Raw genomic sequence first — 22,764 nt, 5'->3', positions numbered from 1 at the left:
TGTGTGACAGTGACAAATATTAAGGCGAATATCTGCTGTTTACGTTGGAATTACACCAACAAATCAAAAGATCTTTATAATGTGATTCATAAATACATCTTTACACTAATTTTTCATGTAATTCTGATATTTGAATTATTCAAAATACATAACTATGACTGCAGGAACTCACTGATAAATATTCTTTACTTTTACCGGCTTTAAAAGGTCACTGTCAGGGTCACGCTCTCGGCCAAAGGCCGGTGTAGGAGGGGACACGTTCTGTTAGTGTTCCTCTAACTGGACCGATAAAGGGATAAGAGATGATGTAATATGGATGAAGTTAAGGTCATAAGGTTTCCAGTCCTGAGTCAACGCTGGCAGAAATGGCTTCTTGACATTTTGTACTGACTGAACTGAAAGTGAACTTCCCCCCAAAACCTCGCCTTCTCCAACACATTCACATTCGTTCAACCTCTCGCTCTCATTTCCTTCTTCTTCTTCTCCTGAGTCTGCGCACAGTTTTTAAAGCAGTTTCCTTTCATACTAACTCTGGTTGTCATATTACTTCCAATTTCTGACTGGTTTCATTGTAGCAGCTTTTGTATAATATGAATTTATGACTAACGTGATGAAATGTCCCTTTAAATGGATTAAAAGTGTGATGGTCTTGTGATATAAAATCTTAACACTGATAAAAAAGGAAAAAAAAAAAACTAAATTCAGTATGAAGCTGTTTTTAGGCATTTGCAGCCAAAAAGGGATATTTCATAAAACTACATTCATTATTACATTATCTGATAGTTTTTCCATTACTTACACAGACACTAAATGTTATTAACATATTAGAAATAAAACATGATAAGCACACTGTGGGAAAAGTTTAATCTTTTACAGTTTTGATTATTATTATATTTATATCTGAACTTTCACTGCACTAAAATGAACCCCGAGGATCGACCCATCATCCAGTGCTGGTCAACCTTGTTTTTATTCATTAGGGAGAAGTGTGTAGTGTCTGTCTGACCCTAGATCAGCCATGATGCAAGGGCACATTTTATCATCATGACCTTTAAACCACAGCTGTAGTGTAGAGTTAAAAAGCAGCCCTGGCTCCTGGCAGAACTTGATCCCTTTTCCTAAAGCAAAGCCTGGAGCAGGGAGAGTTATATATTTAAAAAGTGGCAGTGAATATTTGATCCGCACTACTCATCGCAGTCTGTTTGAATTACTGCCACAGACATTTGCAGCCTCTTGAGTAGAAATTAAGAAGTTCCAGACTTTTTTGAATCATACTGAAGTGGTACCTGGACCCCGGCTCTGTTGGTCACTCAAACGACAGCAGGTCTGGGTGGGGCTCCGTGTCTTCGCCACTCAGTGTGGTGCCTTTACCGCAGGGGGCGCCGTTCCCCAGCAGGACCTCCTCGCCCAGGCTGATGCGGCAGGGAGTTTTCCCCGAGCAGGGGGTGGAGGCGAGGCGGGAGTCCGGCCCCGGCGCCTTCTGCCAGATGTCGCAGGGTTTGGCTCTGGGCTCCAGCAGTGGGGGGTCTTTGTTGATCAGGTCTGGTACAGAGAGCTGGAGCTGGGGCTGATGTTCCTCCATGTCTCCTTCAGTGCTCCTGTCTTCTGTGTCATCTTCTTCTCCACCTATCACTCCATCCACCTTGCTGTTGCTCCCTGTCGTCTCCGTTTGAGCAGCGACTTTCTTCCCGTCGTCGACCTGCGGCGCTGTGATATCTGTTGACCTCTCTTCCTCCTTCTCACCCTGCTGCTGCACCTCGCTGTTCCTCAGCTCCTCCTTGGTGATAAGGGGCGTCTTTTCAGGGGAGGAGAGGAATGAGGAGTCTGCTGCGTCCGGAGAAGAGACCACAGGATCAGAGGAGATCATCATGTCCTGGGTGGTCTTCAGCGCTCGAGGGAGGCGCTTCTTCCCTGAAGGAGGTGGTGGGTCCAGCCGAGGGAAGGAGTCGAAGGAGGAGATGTGACTGGAAGAGAGGAGAGGAAAGGAGGAAAATGCATGTGAGGATGACAGGGAGAAAAGTGAGTGTGAAGTGAGTGGAAAATTAGAAATGTTGTCCTGAAACTGCAGCGTGAAGGAAAATGCAAAGACTAATTCTGAGTAGAGTTCAATTTCTGAAGAAAATATATGTCATGAGATGTAGATGGAGCCTCAATACACATAAAACTTTTGTGCTGACCAATACTACACATGTCACCTTTTGCTGATAACTAACTGGATGATGGCCACTATGATTTAAAAAATACTGAAAGGATCATACCTGCACTTTTTGACCAATTAGAGTGTGTGACTGCAAGTGATGCAACATGTGTATGTGGAGGAGGGTGGAGGGTACCAGCCAGATCTAATGACACCTCATTGTGTGCATTCACAAACACTTTAGCAGAGTGACAGGAAATTACCATGGTAACTACATCCCATGGTGATAAAAAAGAACTTGTTATTAGCGCTGCATGATCTTTCACTGGAGCTGACAGGGGGCACACAGAGACATTTTAGTTCATTAAACACTGCTAAAGTAATGGATCATAAACTAGAAACCATTATAACAGGTTGATATTTTTGTACAAAGTAGGACCAATATGGATCCAGGAATAAATGAAACCTCATAAGACACATTCTGAATAAAAAGAAGAAGAAAAAGGCTGAAAGTTTTGGGGCTTGACTCCTCATCTCATACATTCATGTTTCAACAATGAGGAGTCAGTCAGTTACCAGCTGGTGGTCCGGCAACATCTTTACAGATCATCATATGTAAATGAAAGTAAACACAGAGCAGTAAATGTGAGCAGAGCTGCTGAAAAGTGACTTGTGCTTGACTGCTCATCAGCCGGAGAGACAGCACATCACTGCCTCCGGAACAAGTCTCAGAATTCAGAACCACAGGAACAACAACAGGAAATGCTTTGACTGTGTGTATGGAGCCAAGTAATGAAGACAAAATTAAAAGGCATTTCCATTTTCAGTGAATAAAATGTTGAAAAGTTCAGTCTTCTTCCATTTCAGACCTCTGACAGACGCCTTTGATGTGTCATCACTAATTTAAAACCACATTTCACAGAGAAAATCTTAAATTATTCACCTTTTCTGACCCAGTCCCTAATTCACTGTGACAGACTTTCAGCAAAGGTAATTTAATATTTTTGCCTGCAATAAGATAATGTAATTCAGTGGTTTCATCATTAAATTGAATATGTAGCCTTAGCCAAGAATTGTTGAAACAAGGGAGACTTAGTTGTAGCTACCTGAGGACACCTCTCATCCAAGAGGCTTCTTCAGTTCCTCATCTTCAGAACTGTTTGATTCATGATGATCTTGGGTTCAGGATTAGAGTTAAGATTAAGTTTAGTTGAGGCCAGGTTCAAACTGAGTTTGTAGAAGTGGGCTAATATGAGTCCTACCTGTTGGCAGTGGTCTGGTTGAGTTGGTCCATGCAGCTCCACACGGCACCAACGTTTTTGTTGACTTCAGTCACCCCGATGTCCCCGAGGTGGCTGGGCTCCTTTCGTCTTAACAAGTCATTGACCTGGAGGGAAAGAAGGAAGGAAAGAAGGAAGGAAGGAAGGCAGGGAGGCAGGGAGGCAGAAAAACAGACAGAGAGAATTAAGTTATGTTAGTTTCCACTCAGATGTTAAACTCATACTCTATAATCATATTAACAGTTGAAGAAATAAAGAACGTATGTACATCAGGACCTGCAGAAGTCAATGTTCCATGTCTGTTTCATACTAACCTTTGCACCAACAGCCTTGCCCAGGTTAATGGCATTTTTCAGCCTCTGTTGGCCTCCGGAGGATGAAGAATCAGTGGAGCTGGACCCCAGGTTGGGATTGGCTGACGCTGGGGAGCGTCGGGCTGAGGGCTGGCCGGGCCTGGAAATCTGTGGACTCTGCTGCTGGGCAATGGAGTTCTCAAACATACTTTGATCAACTGGGAAAGAAGAGAAGACAGGGGAGAGAAAGACAGACAGGTAAATACACACAGCAGGATTTAACAGATGTGGGTGTGGTTGCAAAGCTGCAGACTGTACAAGAATTAGACAAAAACAATGGGATGTTTGCTATGAGAATGAGATGCAGAGACTCAGTTCTCAAAGGGAAATGAAAGGAATACTTCACTGAAATGCAGGAATGACGTATACTCAGCTGTTCCTGTTACTCAGTTTCTCCTACAACATTGCTAAATATGCTACTTCTGTCCTGTCATGTGTTAAATCTCTGAAACTGGGAACAGCACATTTAGCAAGTTTAGGCGAAGCAACAATTGTTTGGAACATACTAAACATATGGAACAACAGCTGGGAAGTGCACTACACTGAAAGTTTTGAGTTTTTTTTGTTGCTTTGTGTTTCAGTTTGAATCCACTGTAACTGCTGTGAATCCAAGCTGCCTTTCTGCTGCCGTCCTAAATGAAGAGGAAAACTAGGAACTTTTCAGGGCCACCTTTCCAACCTAAAAGGAGGCAGGTGTTTGACACTCAAAAGGTAGATTTTTGGGAGTAATCCTTTAAGTGATCATGTCATGTTCCATCTGTCACAGCTCAGGTTAGGGAAGACTCAATAGCATGAAATACCAGAACAAGTTCAGAACAGTTCACCTTTACTAAGGCTGGGCAGGCAGCAGTGACAGCAGAGTAAGTGATATGGAAAAGGTATGAATGAACTGTGACACCTTCGGTCTTATTCTGCAGCTTTGCACCAAACAAACTGATGTTGCATCATCAGAGAAAGATTCAAAGGGATTTCATGAAAATGCATACTACATATGGCATACAGATGGCAGAGGAGTAACACTGTATATCACACAATAATAAATAAAACACAACACAGAGCAACTGCAATGACACATGCACACAAACAGTAATAATACTGATGAAAATAAAGCAGAAATGGACCAAAATGCAAAATCAGAAACAGCAAAACATAAAAGGGAGCTCAGGTGGTTGTCAATCCACTTAAGACACATTCTTACCTCTTGGAGAGAAATGTTTCTCGGAAGGCATTTGATGAGACATAGAAGAGTCAGACTTCAGATAATTTTACCTCTAAAGAAGCAGATTATTGAACTGTTTTTGCTTTGTAACACAAATGCTGCTGATTCATGATCAATAAGAGGACAAGTCAGGGGAGGTAATGGATAAGAGCTGCATATCTGAAAGGTATACTGTCTTGGCCAGATAAATGGAGAGAAAATATCACCATTTGGAATCAGATGAAGCATCAAAAATGGGCAGTACAGGTAACCTTGACTTCACTTTGAACACACACAAGTAGTTCAATTACTGTCCCAATCAAGAGATCTACAAAAGCACCTCAGCCAGAGGCCACAGGAAAGGTGATCCAATATTATGAATCAACGTGATACAGAGGACATTTAGAGTAACTTCAAGGAGACAGAGATATGAGAGGGACAGAGAGAAAGATATACAGTACATTTACTTTACAGCAAGCTGGCACTTCTTCACAGAAGTCATCACACTGCAAATCAATTACTACAGCAGAGAGGTGCAACCACACCAACGAATGTAATTATATAACAGAGATCAGTGGTGTGTATATGTATGTAGTTATGCAGGTACTGTAGCCACATTAAGGACTGTTCTGCACTGTCTTTGACTGCATAATGTATAATACTATGTTTTTTAATGGATAATTATTCCGTTAAATGAAGAGTTCAAACTCTAACAGTTCTGTGTTACAAATGACAACAGCTGGCATCAGTGTAAGTCTGGATAATGTTGCATTACGTTGTGGCAAAAGCTGAGCTAAGTTCAACTTCTTAATTAAAACTGCTTTTAGACTAATGAAAATTAGCACCGCATTGAAAGATACACAGGACTGCATTGAGGAAATACAATGCAAAAGTCCAGATACAAAAATACATCCAGAGAGTTAAAGGCTTATCAGATGCCAAAACACTTCCTGTTCCCCAATGTGTATGTGTGTTGGTTCAGTTCTGATCTGTGTTTGCTTATTGTTTTTTATTTTAGGTTTACGGTGATAAAACTACATGAAATATACTGAATTAGCCTTTATGTCATTGGAGACCTTTAATTATTAGCTAACTGTCCAGCTCTGATAAAGCCTATGTCAATACAAAAAGACATTTCATTTACATGCTTTAACTCTTTGTTCAATGTTCTGCCTATCTGCCAAGGTCATTCACGTGTACTGACTGTACATCAAGGTCATCAAGTCATCTCAGGATCGATAGTGTCACATTGCATGGGCTATAAAAACATCCTTATTGATCCCACCAGACAATGAGACCACGTATTCGTACCAGTTTAACTCCTAATGGAGAGGTAATGGAAGGTCTTTGTAATGTAGAAAGCCCAGTGGAGGGCTTTGTGAAGGGCAGTAGAAAGGGAGGATGTTTGTGCAACACTGCCTGCAATGTGCTCTGTAAAAGTTATGTATAATTAAACACATTTAATGTTTCACAGGTTTTCTCTCAACGTGTCTAGAAAGCCATGCTGCTGAAAAGGTGAAACCTGCTGTTTGGAAATGAGCCCATGGTGTCTCAGTCTGGCTCATTTACACACAGGTGTAATTTATCATCACTATTTATGACCACTTCTCAGTTGGACTGTCCCCAGGCCAGCTCTGAAACTCTTTGCTCTTAGGGCTCCAGTACACTCTAAACAAATGCAAATTTGGCGTTTTCTCAAAGGCTGTCGAATAAAGTGATGTGGGCAAATGCCAGAATGCCCACTGGGACAGGAGGTCAGTTTCTCCTGGCTAAAGTGACTGACAGTGAAAGAGCTGGCACTAGAAACATGGCCTACCTTTAGTGAAGTCCAAAACAAAAGAAGATGTGAATTATGCTAAAGTTATAACTAAGATTTAGATATGGCTGTGGTAGCAGTTTTTTAAAGTGATGATAGAGATGGAACATGGACAATTTGGGTGCTTGTCATGATTGAGGAACTGAGGAAACATTAAGACTAAGTAAAAACCTCCTAAATAGCTGGACCCGTGTATGGGTGCATGAAATGATGAGTGTCTCTCCTGTCGGGCTGCTGACAGTGTTGTCAGCCAGTGGTTACTCAGCCGGCACGAAACTGATAGTTTCTGCTTTAGCTGTGCAGGCAGGCAGAACTCTGCAAACACCTGACGCCGGAGCTGAGAGTATTAAAGCGGGCAGAAACGAGTCGCACTCCCTGATGACAAAATAGAAACTGTTGGCGCCAAATCATTTTGACATGGCTAATGGCTAATGGGAAAAGTCCAACAGCCGGCCGACCGATGGTGTAACTTCATCATGACCGGCAGACCAACTCTATCACTCTCTCAGTCATGGACTTTTGTAAGCAGAGAAGAGTAGAGAAGAGAGGAGAGACTACATGTCCATGAGTGCAGTTGTGTATGTCTTTAAGATGAAGATATGTAACAAGCCTTAGGATGGATTCTTCTCTAAGGTGCCTTAAAATAAGTTAAGGAATGCAAACTGGGACCAAGTCCACATGTAAAAAGCACTAACAACCTGTCCCTTTGTATCTACAGTGTTTCTCTTAGTGGTGCTTTCAAAGTGAAAACCATGCAGAGGAATGCACAGACACAGAAAACTGTTTCAGCAAGACGAGAGCTGCCACGTGTGAATGAAGCTCTTCAGTCTATCACAGTACTGGCTGAACACCCCTCTTTCTCTCTCTCAGTGGCTTGAATCATATATATATATTGGCGCTGCCACTTCTCTCTAGAGTTAATGCTATTTCAATATCCACAAATGGAAATATCTGATGTTAGTGAGTCCTGCTTCCTCCTGACAGGATGCTCATTCACTGCTGTTTAAGAGACGCTTTGTTCAATTTCTCATCTCCTGTGCTGAGATTTCCCACAACTGAGAGTTTCATTTGGGCAAACAGTTAATCTACGTCCTCCCAATTAGTGGAGATGGGACGTTCTTCTGTGCTGCAGCCCCACTGTGATTTAGGCTGATAAAACAGGTGGATTTTTTTCTATAAATCCTGCCTACTGAGGCATTAAAATTTGAGAAGTAATTGTTAAATAACAGCACACTCCTACTTCAGCAGAGCTTGTGTTTCTATGGAGACTGCTCCAAATCAAACAGTGCTGTGCATATTTGTCACACATTCAGTTTTAAAGTAATTATTGTGAATGAAATTAATGAAAGGATATTAAAATGAATCAAACAGCACTGTGTCCCTGTGTCCCAGATTCATACTATACCCAGAGTCTACAAACTGTATACAGTTTAAAGTTTTTTAAGAACATCAATGTGATGTTGATGAACACTGTTTTACCACAACAGACACAGGAGATAATAATATAATAATTGCTAGAATAATATATTATCAGCATTAGCCAATATAGTATGCTCTAAAAGTCTGACACTGTGGGGCCTTCCTCAGATGAAACTGAGCGTGCCACAGCATGGAGAGTAGATTGCTGTGGAGACAGTTAGTGAACCTTTTTTAGCTTATATTTGTTCACACTTTGGCAAATTAGCGTCATTAAAAGTATGGTCAAATTAGCCATTAGCAGTCCCTCTTTGCAAAGTGCCCATGAATGTGCAGCCAGCTATCACTGGATTAGTTTGATATGGAAAAAAACTTCATTTATTCATTTACATTTATTCACAATGGACATCTGAGATAATGATATACCTGGGAAGTGCAAGTCATACTGAATCTAAAAAAATGTGTGTATTCTGTCTGTGTGTTCAGATCTGAAGGACTCACGACTCAGAGAAGAGGGAGCAAAAGAATCTTAATTGCCTCCATGAGCTGAGTATCACAGCCTTGGGCTCCTCTCAGCTCTGGTGAGTGGGCTAAACAACAATAACTAACTTCCCGTTTGTTTTCAGACCACCAGCATGCACCTGTCCCTTTCACCTCCTTCCTCTGGGCCTGTGAGGTTAAGATTTAAGCACTGAGGGAATAATTTTCCGGGAAAATAAAAAAGAAGAGAAAGCTCTAATCAGAGTGAATATAAAGCTAGAGACTTTCACTCCAGAGAACTCCTGCAGCCTGTTTAATTCAAGAGGACTGTGTACCACTGGCAGATTAGTGTGTGTTTGAGTGTGTTATATTGTCTTTTAATTATAAACAAGCCTGAAGGATCCCATCTGTAATAATTATCGTTCATTACCACTGAAATGAGGATTTTCTTTCTTTCTTTCTGTCTCTCTTTCTTCAGGAGCTGCTGTGGATTACCAGCATTAGTCAAACAACAGCCAGATTAGCAACAGAAACAGATATGGATCGTTCATGCTGCCAGGAAAGCAGAGTTGAGAAGGCTATTTCCACTGTGTAATCTTCCCTCTCACACCCTCTTATAATTTGTTGATAAATTTCAATAATTTCATCACATGTAATCAGTCACTTCCCAAACTTGTGGAATAAGCTGGAATGAGAGCAAGACGAGAAACCGAGCAGTGAGAGGAGATATTTATTGGGCACAAAGCAAAATGGTCAAGAAAACCAAAGCAGGGAGCTCTCTCTCTCTCACTGTCATGTACCAGCGGTGGGCGACCGGGCTGAAGCGAATGAAATGATAACGCAATCTTCTGCAACTCAAACGAAACTGGAAAATCTATCCCAAAAGGAAAATTCATGCTAATGCTACAGTATAATTAGAGTTTAGTCTGTGTGGTTGAACAAGTGACGAACAAGAGTCCAGACAGACTCCAGTGACAGTGAACTCAGGTTATTTTGTGCTTTAAAATGTAAGAGAATACTAGTTTGGGTAAAAATACTCTTGAACTCGGTCTAATTCCAGCAGTTTAAGCTGCAGACTCTCACTCAGTCAGAGCGAGATCGTCCCTGCTCACCAAAGTTACATAGAATAAGAGCAGGTATTCAGGGAGCAGAGTGGGAATCAGTTTTTGTAGCAGAAAATCAATGATCTTGAATAACTGTTCTGGTCATTTATTAAGTACAAATATCAAGCGTTTCCTGCTATCAGCTTCTTAGTGAGGACTCCCTTCTCTTACAGTCCTATAACAACACTTTATTTTTCCGAACTGCAGTATCACTTTTCAAAATGATGCTGCAGGGAACAGCCTGTTAAAGATGACTGCTGGCTGAGTATGAACTTGCTAATAGCACAGTATTACAGGGATAGCACAGGGATTTGCCTCAGAGCTGCTGCTGACCTCCAGACAAGAAAAAAAAAATCTATCCTGCAGTACAGTGCATTATTATCTCAGTCTGGAGAGTGACATTTATTATGTCAGTGTTAAACTGAATATTATCCACAGCCACTTCACTGTAAAACAAAGCTAATGTCCCTACATGCTCTTTATCTGTGGCACCATGATTAATTTGTTGTTATAGTAGTTATATACACTCAGTCCAGTGTTTAATCAAAGTGTGATTACCTTTATCTACTGTAGATCCTCAACCCCTCACTCTTTATTGCTCCACTGCATGTTCTTCATGACAGGCTCATTTTTCACACACATCCTCTATCTTAAAAAGGAATAGTTATGAATCATGATGTAATTATGACGGTAATTTTTAATTTTCATGTGGTGTTTGGCCAAATCAGCCGCCACCATCCTCCTGCCTGTGTGTGACTCTGACTTGACTCTGCCAGGCAGCCAGTGTGAGGTTGTAATTAGCTGTGCTCGGCTTTGGCATCACCGATCAAAGTGCCAAACTCTTAGCTTTGTTCTTAGCTGAGGGTAACCCACTTCTGTCACTGAGACCAAGCGCCCACACCGAGCCCTGTACACATGCAAACACACACACATAAACAGACCTTTTGCTTCTTTTCACTGAATTATAGCATATAGACGAGTCTATCTCCCTCGTCTCTTTTCAAACAGTTTCATTTAACCTGCAAACCTGCGAACTATTACAGATTATTTCACTGATTTCCAAGTCAAGTCAAGCTAATGAGTATCCTGGAGCTTTCAGCTGTATAAGGAGACTGAGATCCAGACACCATAAAACAGAAAACTCAATCTGCTGATGAGGACCATGAGAAACCGTCACAAGCCAGTCAAGAAGCGAATAAGTGGACCATGAGTTCAGACTGTTCACTGCTGTCAAGAATCAACTGCTGAATCTTTTATGCTCAAGACAACTTGGAAATCAAGATTTTCCAATCTCCCACTGGGTAAAGTCCAGTCCAGGTCTATGATGAAAAGATTTGAAGAAATGTTTAGAAACTAAAACTAGAATTATTCTTCTCAGAAAACTACCCAGAGAAGGTTATTTAATAGTTTACGGCAGATTCACTGCAGAAAAGAAAAAATGTCAACAATGTAAAGGTTTATGAAAACAGCCTGGAAACCTGGAAACGCATGTTCCAGCCTTAAGACAGATTCAGCTCAGTTTTAAACAGAGTTTCTCTCTGGATGCTGAGGACAGCTCAAGATGTGTGTCTGCTTTCAGAAAGTGAGGAGGAGAAAGATGCAGAAATGAGCGAGTGAGATGATGCTGTGGTGCAGCAGATCGAGGCAAAGCTGCGTCAGAGTGACTGAGCTGCTGTGAGAGCAGAATATGTGAGAGACTGAGAGAGGATGAGTGACCTGAAACACACTCACTTGAACACACAAACACACTAATCCTCAGGCCAGACAGGGTCATTATCACTGATGTATTAAATTAGAGCTTCTCACTTGGCTACATTAAGATATGCATGTGTGTCTTGTGTGTGTGTGTGTGTGTGGAAAAGTATTAGTTAAAGAGCCAGTCATACCTGTGGTTTGAAAGTAGGGAAGAAAAATACCTGCCTCTCTCTCTCTAACACACACACACACACACACACAGACGAAAGGCAGAGCCGCTCATCAATCTTTAACCTGGGTTCATTATAACATGGATGATTAAAGTGGGTGGGCTCTGGTGCGTGTCGCTCTCAGACTGATGAGGGACCATACGCGGGACAAGTTTCTGATTTACCTGTGGAAACTCTGACTGACGTGCTGCCTCTCTGATTTCAGTCATTTTCTACTTGTCTGGATTCACTGACAATCTCAACAGAGGATCAGATGTAACATTCAGGACTCTGTGTTTACAGCAGGACACTGCAAAATCACTTGGTTCAATTGGTGTGCATGTGTCAGTTCAAGTGTGGCTCCAGCAATTTATAAAGACAACCTCAAATTTGCAATCAATCAGAACTATTTTAACAAATCAAATAGTCACCAACTAATTTCAGTTTCCTGCCTTTACAGTATAAGGATTTAAAACTTTTCTCTGTTTTACATCACTGTAAAAAGTTTCCAGATGCTGGTAAAAACTTTTAATTCTTTAATTGTGAAAATGGGTTGAAGACTCCATAATGAAAATAATCATTATGTACAGCTGTAAAAGATTCAAAATTTACAGCCTAGTTCAGGTTGGGCATCTAAAACCACTTGTACATGAACTGAATTCCCAATAATTCACAATAGTTGGGGTGTTGGTACTGGTTTTATTGTTTTACTGCTGCAACTCTTTTAATTATTTATTGACAATTTGCATACTTATTAATTCATTTCTGCTCACTCAGCTTTTATATAACCTCTGTTGATCTGTATGTGGAGCTGTGTGTGTATGTCATTGTTATTTTGCACTTGGAGTTGCACTTTGACTTTCGTTGCACAAAAGTGCAATGACAATAAAGAACTGAATTGAATTGAATTGTTAATGGCTGGGGAAAGGTCATGGTTATTGGTTAAAAAAGAGTGCAGCATTGACTGAGGAGGGAGATGGGATGCAATCAGTGATGGTTGTACACACAGTCACAGGGTGGGGTTACATTTGTTTTAATTTAGTATGTGTTTTTTCTCCAGTAAAAATCATTAAAACATAAATAAAAAAGTAACAATCATACTAAATAAATCTGAAAAAACTTCAAAACATCATATTTTGATATGTTTATTATCAGCTGTTTTTATTTGTTGTATTATCTTCAGTGCTCTGTCTCCATCTTATCTGCAACCTTCTCTGCAGCCTAACAGCCCCCGGACATTATTTCAGGTTTCTCTGATCTAATTAGCCAAATCAGTTTTGTATCCTGCTCTCACTGGTGCATCAGAGGGAAGTGACAGTAAACTCCTAACTCTGCAGATCTGAGGTGAGCTCTACCTACAAAGCTGACCTCTCCTCCTCCTGTGTGACAGCTGACCTGCCTTCTTCTTCTTAAACAGGTCCTACCTAATTGTAAACAGAGCAGGGCAGCAAACATTGAATTCCATCCCTAAAAAACATCAGTTTTAGTGACGGGCTGAGCCTCCCGGTCTGACCCTCAGTCTCAAGGGGAAAACAGAAGCCCCATTAACAAAACCGACCTGTCTTCTCCCACTCCTCCTCCTTCTCTTCCTCTGCCTCACCCTCCTCTACCTGACGTAACCTCTTCACATAACGTCCCCTTGGTTTTCCCTTTGGGATTGTCTTATTGGCAGCGACAGCATTTAGCCTCCATGGTAACCAAAGCTGCTGAGTGAAACTAATACTAATGAAAGTCTGAAACAAGCATCTGACTGTGCAAAGCTAAAACTCTCCATCGCAGCGCCACAGCTCCATCACTAACCTTAATACTAATGAAGCCCTGCTATAGAGTTTAGACCATGCAATGAATAATCCCACATAATCTCCACTGAATCCAAAACTGATTACATTTTTGTAAACAGGGTGGAGACGACCTGCCCCGACAGTTCAATAGAAGAGCAATTACTGCAGCACATCCCAGTCTCAGCCTCTGACTTCACATCAGCAGGCACCACCTTCATTTCTCCATTCTGAGTAATTATCAATAAAAAAGGAAGGTCACTGAGAAGAGTGACCGTCTCTTCTGGCTTCTGGCTTTCAGCTGTCCGATAAAGAGGTGAACACGGTGTACAGGTGCTGCAAGGTTTGCCGCATTTTCTGTTCACGATATTTAAGACTGAATCATCACACTGATCTGCATGAAATAATGATGCAAGCAGAAGATTAACAGTTGGAATTTGCTGCAATTTTGATATAAAGATGTAAAATGGTCCAGACCGCTGAAAAGATAAATGTTCCTCTTGTTGGTTTGTATTTAAGAGCTTTTCAACAGGACCTGAATGAACCTGAGGTTAATACACAGATTTGATGAGATACTGCATCCAGCTGGTCCACACACCTTTTACTCTGTCAGCTTCCAAGAAATAGATTGAAAAACCTCTGATTAAATTGGCTCTCCACTCATAATTTCCATTGCCTGGTTCACTTCAGCATCACAAAGCTCTAATGTTTCCGTTCCAGAGGATTTTTCCTGCTGCCTTGAAAGTGATTCAGCTCGTATCCTGCCACGACCTTACAGACCCTGTTAGATACCTGAGTCTCTCTCCCACTGTTTATAAAAATGAGATTAAATAATTAGAGAGTATCTTTGTTCTGGACTAAAATGTCTTTCAATGATACAAACATGGCCACTGGAATTAGTGCATCCTCTGAATGGTAAAATGGAGGACAGGTTAGTCATAGGGGGAAATATTGAGAGGAGCGCACAGCACAGCGATGGGACCATGTAGAAACTGAACACCCTGCTTTTAGCAAAGGTTGTGAGTCAGATAGTTGATGTGATATTTCACTTCACAACTTCATGGTGGTGCTAGAAGAAAAGTCAGTCACTAAAGTCATTAGGATTTATCCTCTGGGCACCACAGAGATCTGTGTAAACTTCATGGTAATCCATCCAATAGTTGTTGACACATTTCAGTCTGGAACAACATGGTGGACGGGCTGTCTGATCGACACTGCTGTCCCTAAAATCCACTCTAAAACTTTGTTACTTTTTACATTTTTGAGTCAACTTTTTATGCAGTGTTTGCATCTTCCTGTCCTGCAGTGTGATAATACTCTGTCTACACATTCCCAGAGCAGCTATGATCAAGACATTGTTGGTGCAAAAGCATCAACAGTAAATGTCAGATTTTTGACATTCTTTTTCCGATTCACTGTCTCTCAAAATAATGACACACGGAGAGAAACCCATCATGAAAGCTCCTGAGATACTAAACCAACTTCTCTTCATACTGCAGCCTCAACAAACCACCGTGCAACGCAGACACAGCACGTTTCGCTCTAATTAAAGGGAGTAAATGTACGTGTTTCTCAGCTGGGAGAGCCTGCTCTCTTCATCTCGGTACAGTATTACGGTAATATCATGGTTACCCTCTCCACATGCATGTGAAAAACCACAGCCACATGGAATGAGTTCACTCCATTTACTGGCACTTGTTCATAAACATTCTGGGAAATTACTGACCAAACTAGATGCAGCCAAGGCAGTAAATTACAAAACTATCATCAAGAAAATATTTGTAGAGGTACATTAAACATCTCATCTGGGCTACAAACTATATGGTGACTGTACAGCTGAAAGAAAATGTCCCCAGTATTTTTTTTTTTAAAATCATGAAAGGAACCTTGTTAATCTGCAAAGACATAAAACTAACGTGGTCTAAAATTTAGGTTATATTGCCCGAACTGACGACGACAGGAAAAATAGACAGAGAAACAGGAGACGGAAAATAGGACGGCACGAGAAGAGCAGACTGCAGGACTGCAGGTTGTATCAGACATGTTTGGGTGCCTTCAGCCTCCTCCTATCAAAGTCATCAGATCAATAATTCATTCGGCCATTTGCCACATCACCGTCTGTCTGACCCCGCAGCTCCCCGGAGAGTGTGTGTGAGCGTCTGAGAGACAAAAGTCACGAGTAGAGCTGCCAATGAAGCGGCAAGGGAAACGAGGCGCTGGGAGAACAATGTATGTGTCGTTGTGGGTGTTGTGTTACTCTCTGCCTTCCTCCCTCTCTGATTCTCTTTGTCTGTCAGTGTGCTTCTGGCCTTGGACTACCATCCAAGAATATCTGTGAAAAGTGAGGGCCAGCATTATACCCACATGTGGGCCTGGCACACAGACCTGGTTTGGTGCATGGAGACTCTGCTGTATTGAAATGGGAATAAACCACAAAGTCACATGAGCACGATTATGTAAAATATCGTAGTATGCTGCAGCATTAAGATTTCCCTTCACTAGAAATAGAGAGTCTTGTCCAAACTGTGAACAACAGACCCAGACCAAATAAAAGCACACAGAGCACTGAGGCAGTTAATCACAAGTGAGACAAGCCGTGTTGTTTCTGTGTGTTCAGCACTATTTGTGATCTGAGTTTGTTCTTAATGAGACAATGTGAACAAAGGGGGGCTTCTACACGTCTGAGTGTGTCTTATTTAAAGTCTTAATATGACACATCAAACACTAAAAAAGTTTCAATATTACTGACTAAAAGCTCAAAGCGATCAAAGGTGTCTCTTGTCTTCCCCCTTCAGCTGCCGCGTGCCTCAGTGGGAGTTGTTCTCTTTGAGGTTGACGCCGACTTTCACCTCTATTTTAAATTCAGCGTGTGTGTTACATTTGTCAGCTTTCTTTTGTCAGCCAATACAAGAAGAAACACAAAGGTCGCTGAGGAAGAAAGGGAAGAGGCGGGACTAAGACAGATGGACTGACGGACAGATGTGGCTGAGACGGGCCTTCAACTGCGCTGATTCAAGATCAGTTTTGCACTTTTAGCCCTTTACATCTGGAGCCCCACATGTTCCAGATTACGGACCACGCCAAGCTGCCGCTCAGCGTGGCCTCTAGCTCGGCATCATGGGAACATCAAAGCAGATTGCCACTACGTCCAGATGTCGACGTGCAGCAGGAATCTAGTCGGAACATGAACGTGGCTTTGCTCAAGTCCCTGCTGCCTCCAGATGTCTCTGCAGATTTGTATGAATGGTGAAGTAAAGGCAAGAAAACAAGGAATCTGAGCGTTCAGCGGCAGCTGAGAGGTTAAAGACGCGAGTTGAAGGTCGCCAGTTCAAATCCAGTGGCCAGTATCTCAACGTTAAAGGTGAGGCCACATTTTTTATTTTGCCACATCAACAATCCAAAACCCAATGAAGTGCGTTCAGTGCACTTTAGTGTTTGCACTAAAGTGCACTGAACGCTCAGAAATAAAAATCCGATATGTGGCGATCCAAATTCAACCCAGCGCTGCCGTCAGATGAGTTTGTTATATTCTAGTGTGAATCTTGTCTGTTTGGAGGAGGCCTGTTTGGCTCTGATCATTACTGCCGAGGTCAGGAGGATTAATTGCTCAGCTTTTTAAAGTCCTTTATTCCCTCTGCTCTTGTGGTGCAGGCACGGTCATTAATTCCAGCACTGTGATGGTCTGTTGTGAGTGTTTGTTTATATGCGACCCACTAACTCCACATGTCTCTGTCAGAGCAACTTCACAGTAACAAAACAAGCTCGACCGGCTCCTCACAACCACAGGGCACATTTAGTTAATACTCTGTAGCTCTTTGTGTATGTGTGTGGAGCACACACAAAGACCCTGAACACAATCAAAGACCTGGACATAATAAATGTGTGTCAGTATCACACTGACACACATTTTTTTCTATTCAGGTTTTATGATGCACCCAAGTGTTCATATACTTAGAAACTGATTTGCCTCTAACACTGGGGATGAAAAACAAACACTTCATTTTCAGCTACTGAAAACTAACAGCTAACCTCAGAGGTAAAGTCCAGTCCTGATTTACACTACACCAACATCTGAACAAATTACACAGGCACCTAAACTTTACACCCACATGTAATTATTGAACATTTCACTCTGTGAAGCCACTGATGCTGGGTGATAAGGACTGGGTTGCAGTCAGAGCAACAGATGTCAACTTCTGCCCAGACTGTTGGGACTGGTAAATATCCTCCTTAGTGTCTTCTCTCTGGATGTCCTGTCAGACGTGTGCTGCAGCCAGCTTTACTTTCTGTTTGTTTAAGAGGCTTTTTGCCTTCAGTCAGAGGTCAGGAGACTGAATTCATGAGTCAAGCACATTCCACTGTTTGGTCCTAAAACAACTTTGCTGCTTTGTGTGTTTAGGATCATTAAAAAAGGGACTGCAAGCCCGTCACTGGTCACCCAATGTGGATGTGAACGTCATCAACAGTTTTTAAAATAAAAGACAACATTTTAACCTCATTGTAAAGTTCAAGTAATGAAAAAGTGTTGCTCCTTAAAGACTCAACAGTCCATGTCACAGGAGTGGATCGGCCAAGTCTTAGCCTGGTATACGTGCACCTATGTGTGTATTTAAGTGTGTCCCTGCAGGCGTCAGACTGAGCTTGTAACGACGTGTATTGATCCGCGCTGCTCCCTTGCTGTCCCAGTAGTTAACCCCAGTTTCAAACAACATGCGCCTCTGATGGGGGAACTGATACAAGCCACCAAACACGGCTGTGCTTGGCCGGACTGACTGGCACTGTGGCCTTCTGATGGCAATGATATGGCCCACTGGGAAATTAATTAATGATGAGCGAAAGGAGGAAACCACAGAGTGTGAAAGAGACAAACTGAGACAGATAGAAAGATTTCAGATCAAACTAATCTCAGCAGTTCAGCAGTTTAAAGCAGTTGAAGCGTGTTGTTGTTGATTTCTCTCTGCGGGTGAATACGCAGGTCCTACTTTTCTATAATACGACCAATTCAGACAAAGAGAAATATTAAATGATAATAAAAGTTTGCTGAAAATAAGATGCCAGTTTCAGGACAATCTAATGACTCGAGCCTTATATTTGTAAATATTCAACATTTTTAAACTTTTCAAGGCAGAGAGCCTGTCTATATAAAACAAAAGTTACTTTGCTTGCATGCCACTACCCTAGAGCCTAGGACTACAAATATGGCTGCCAGGTGCCATGATGCAAACTCCAAATGCTCATTATGGTGTCAGCTAATGATCCAAGCTGTTTCCTCACACTCCTGAGTATAGTGGATGACCTTGACCGACCTCACTCTCACACACTTACACACCAACAACCACAAATACACAAACTGTCTTCTGGTCCATATTCAACTGTATGCCATAAATTCATCAGTGGCTGAATCAATAATTAGTTATTACTGTGGGAACGAGTTCAAACTTTACACAGAAATACCCAGTAAGTCACCACAGAAAGCAACAAACCCCTGAACAGCAGGTTAATATTAGTTAAAAATGTCTGAAAAGCTGCTCCTCATAACTCTTTCTCCATCACCAGTCCTTCATGTGGGCATGACTGACCTCCAGCCTCTCTCTCAAGGTAAAAGGCCAAGGGCTGTACTTATTTTTGCAACCACATGACATGAATCACTAATGGATAAATCAGCAACAAGAGACCATTTAGAAATACAGTACATCTGACATTTTAGAGAGGTCGGAGGAAGGGCTGTGTTCTGGAGATGGCAGGGGAATAAGGTTAAGGTTGAGCACATGTGAGAGAAATAAAGATGATATGAAAGGGAAGGAGAAGAGAGAGACTATTTACCCCAGAGGCTAGAATAAAGAGAAGTGTCAAGAGCAGGCTGGGAACAGATAAGAGAGAAGGTTTAGAATTAAGGAGTTCAAGTAAAGAAATGACAACGGCGGTGACACTGTGCAGAAATAGAAAACTGCGTATGTGCATGTGTACGATCTGTTGTAGTTCTACATTTATAGTAATGTCCTTGGTGGGATAGAAAGATTAGGCAACACTGTAAAGCAAGGGAAATTGGACAAGTCTTTCATTACCAATTCATTTTTGATTGTACCACCAGTTGTTTACTTAATATAATAATAATACTGAAAAATGCCCAAAAAGAGTCCAAGGTGACATTATCAAATGTCTTGTTCTGTCTGATCAACAGTCCAAAACCCAAAGATATTCAGATTTTAGAAGCTGGAACCTGGAATTTTTTGTCCTTTTTACCTAGAAATGACTAAATAACTTGATGAATTGAATCTCAACTATCCAGAGATAAAATTGAGGATGTTTTCACGCCTCTTAACAAAAGAAAAAGAAAGTTTTAGGCTCACCCAATCTTTGTGAGGCAACAAGAGAACTAGCGGTGTCACATGCTTTTGCCTCGATTTTGTAATGTTGCCCTTGTGTATCATTCAGATTTAACTGGTCACGCACATTTCTCACAGGAGTTTTTCCACTGGTTGCTTGGTTCTGAATGTCTTGCATACAAATTTGTGGAAATAGTTTTGGGTTGAGGTTTAAGTAAGTATTCATTTTCGACAGTTGTTCAGATACAATATATCTCTGTTTGACATTTATGTGACATTTGAGCCATTTTTCCTGCAGTGTTTTCACTATGTGTTGGGTGGAAGGCGCCTTTATGGGCGCCAACCTCCTCAGCCTCAAGTGAGATGACAAGTAAAGATGAATGACTGTGAGTTTCTGGACTTACAAATAATCACATTTGAGGGTTTAGGTCTCAGGAAGGAGGACATAAGTGACTAGAAATACAGTAACTTACTGACATTCTCAGCCTGTTCTCCAGGCACGCCCTTGTCTCCAGGCTTGTAGGTAACCTCACTCTACATAAGTCAAAAATGTGACTGAGACTGATATTGAAGTAATTTCTTACCTGATAATGTAATACATTCTTTGATTGAATGCAATTATTGAATCATGAGATGGAGATCACTTTTTTAAATGATCTCAATATCTCAAGAGCTGAGATGTGTTTAACAGACGATTTGTTACAACAGGTCTGAATGTATCTTGTGTTGATGTCCAGGACTGTTTCATCACATTTTAAGTTATCACATTATCTGAGGCTGATTTAATCAGTTGCTTACATTATTTAAAAATAGGTCCCTGTTAGAGATGAAACATCTGTTTGTTAATATCTTCTAGCCGTGAACTCTTTTCTTATCTTAGGTTCTCATGGTGAGCAGAGAGAACATCCTTCACTTTGTTGCCGGTTTGATTTATGTCCGATCTGTCTGTCCCCTGTCGTCTTGGTCAAATACTTTAGAAGAAAAACCAGCACTTGGGGGAAACAAACAAACTCTTTCGGATGGTCACAGAAAGAAAGACAGAAAAGAAAGGAAGCAGAGTGCAGCAGTTGTCAGTGTGGGGAATTCTTGAGTGTGCTAACAAAAATGTCATCTCTGCAATAAAGACATAAAACACCTCCCAAATACTAGAGCTCTGAACATGTAATAACTGTTACAATTTGAGGATTTACTCTCACTGCAACTACACTAGGAAAAGACGATGTACGAACGTGATTTAGCTTTAAATCAACAGGTAAAATATTCCTGTGAGGGTACCACTTCCCAATTTGGCACCTGAGTCCAGTCACACCAAACTTCTATTCAATGCTGATCAGGGTAGGATCTTGTTCCTGTTATTGCTGCAGGTCTCAGGTCTGTGTGATAACACTTCTATGTGGATCCAAATGGACTCTTGACCAGCTCTGATCAGATGGAGAAACTGAGGCAAGACGGAGAGTGTGAACTAATCACTGCTGCTCATTAATTGGCAGCACACTTTGCTGCTGCCAGTGTCGGATCTCCCTCTGTTTGGGTCAGCCATATGTTGGATTGAGTCAGTTATCCTCAGGCATATTTCAAATCAGGTCTGACTCTCCAGGGGTCCCTTTGAGAATGAATTTTCTCTCAGGATCAGGCAGGTTTTTCACAGACCTGTACTTGGAACTGAACGCTGATCCATGGCCCTCATCTGAATTGTTTTGAGAACTGTTGGTTCTCATGTTAGACTGAATTGGCAAAAATTTCCAAACAAACTTTGAGAGAAATAACATCTCAGATAGAATCTCACACACCTTCAGAGAGCGAGTGGCTAACTGGGACTTAGTTTACTGGACTCTTACTAGATTGGTTTGATCCTATCAGACTAAAGCTTCTTGCAAAAGATAGTGAACACATTGAGAATTGGCCTGATACCCCTTTAAATCTCTGCAGTGTCTACTTTTGCCAAATACTGGACTGTCTGCTATTGATCTGACAGGATTGCTGCTCTGATAAACCGAGGCTGCGCACGTAGAAAGAAAACTCTGTGGCTCTCTTCGTGAAACAAAATGAATACTTTAATACTGCATTGAGCCTGGAGGCCGTACACAGAGCTGGGTTTAAACAAACGAGACCACTTTTGGCTGTCATCTGTGAGCCGCTGTTCTGGCACGAGGAAACAGTTTTTGTTTACGGAATGAATAAAAGAAACAAACAGCGTTCCTCGAGGTCCAACTAATCCCGGCTTTACATAAATTAAAAAGCGGGGAAATGTGTGGACAAGTGAAAAGAGTGCAAACATGCTCTGACTACCAAGTCAACAAATTGTGAGGAGACAAAAAGAGGGTTGCCTGCAGGAGTCAAGGACGGAGCAGTTCAACAGTTCTGTGGGATGACGTAGAAAACAAAGCTTGTACAGTACAGATACAGATTTTGTCTAAAAATAGTCTTTGATTAATTATGAACACAGCAAGAAAGGACTTCCCCTCTCCAAACATAGAGTCTGTAACAAAGTTCCTCTGCGAATTTGGCTCAAGAGTTCATCTTTCCTCGTCAGAAGAGTCATTTTTCACTCCATCGAGGACAAGAGCTCATCAGTCTCTCCCGACCCGAACCCTGTCGTTTCGTCCCCGCCAGCGTGACTGACAGCTACGCTCCCAATCCTGACAAATGGAGAGCTCGCCCCTGAACTAACCTAAGGGAGATATTGTGTATGTACATTTTTTTTAAAACCAGAGCAGCTTGTTCAGCTTTTGGTTCGATTTCCTCTTATATCCTGACATCTGTGTGATGAAGACGAGCACAAACACACTGAGACTGATGTTTTTTGAATTTCAATCAGTCAGAGGAAGACTCCTTCACTGACACATTTATGGTAAACTCCCTGATATTTTTTTTAAAGAGCTCCTGAATCCCAATTTGAAATTCAGCAACAGTGAGCTGGTAGGAGATTTTGGGAGTGTGTAAGCGAGTGTGTGTGATATATGGATAACAGGT

General features: G+C 41.6%; 1 protein-coding gene across 1 annotated transcript; it reads right to left on the bottom strand.

The window, feature by feature from the left end:
* Nucleotides 1-1,306: 1,306 nt before the first annotated feature.
* Nucleotides 1,307-3,917, bottom strand: LOC127143469 (uncharacterized protein C1orf226 homolog). Its single transcript, XM_051077264.1, has 3 exons — nucleotides 3,732-3,917; nucleotides 3,400-3,524; nucleotides 1,307-1,964 (listed from the first exon to the last, which is right to left on the bottom strand). The coding sequence occupies exons 1-3, from the start codon at nucleotides 3,915-3,917 to the stop codon at nucleotides 1,307-1,309; spliced, it is 969 nt and encodes a 322-aa protein (XP_050933221.1).
* Between the last annotated feature and the right edge of the window lie 18,847 nt (nucleotides 3,918-22,764).

Source organism: Lates calcarifer, linkage group LG17 (genome assembly GCF_001640805.2).
Source record: "Lates calcarifer isolate ASB-BC8 linkage group LG17, TLL_Latcal_v3, whole genome shotgun sequence".
Taxonomy (NCBI): domain Eukaryota; kingdom Metazoa; phylum Chordata; class Actinopteri; family Centropomidae; genus Lates; species Lates calcarifer.
This window is presented reverse-complemented; position numbering and strand designations above follow the sequence as displayed.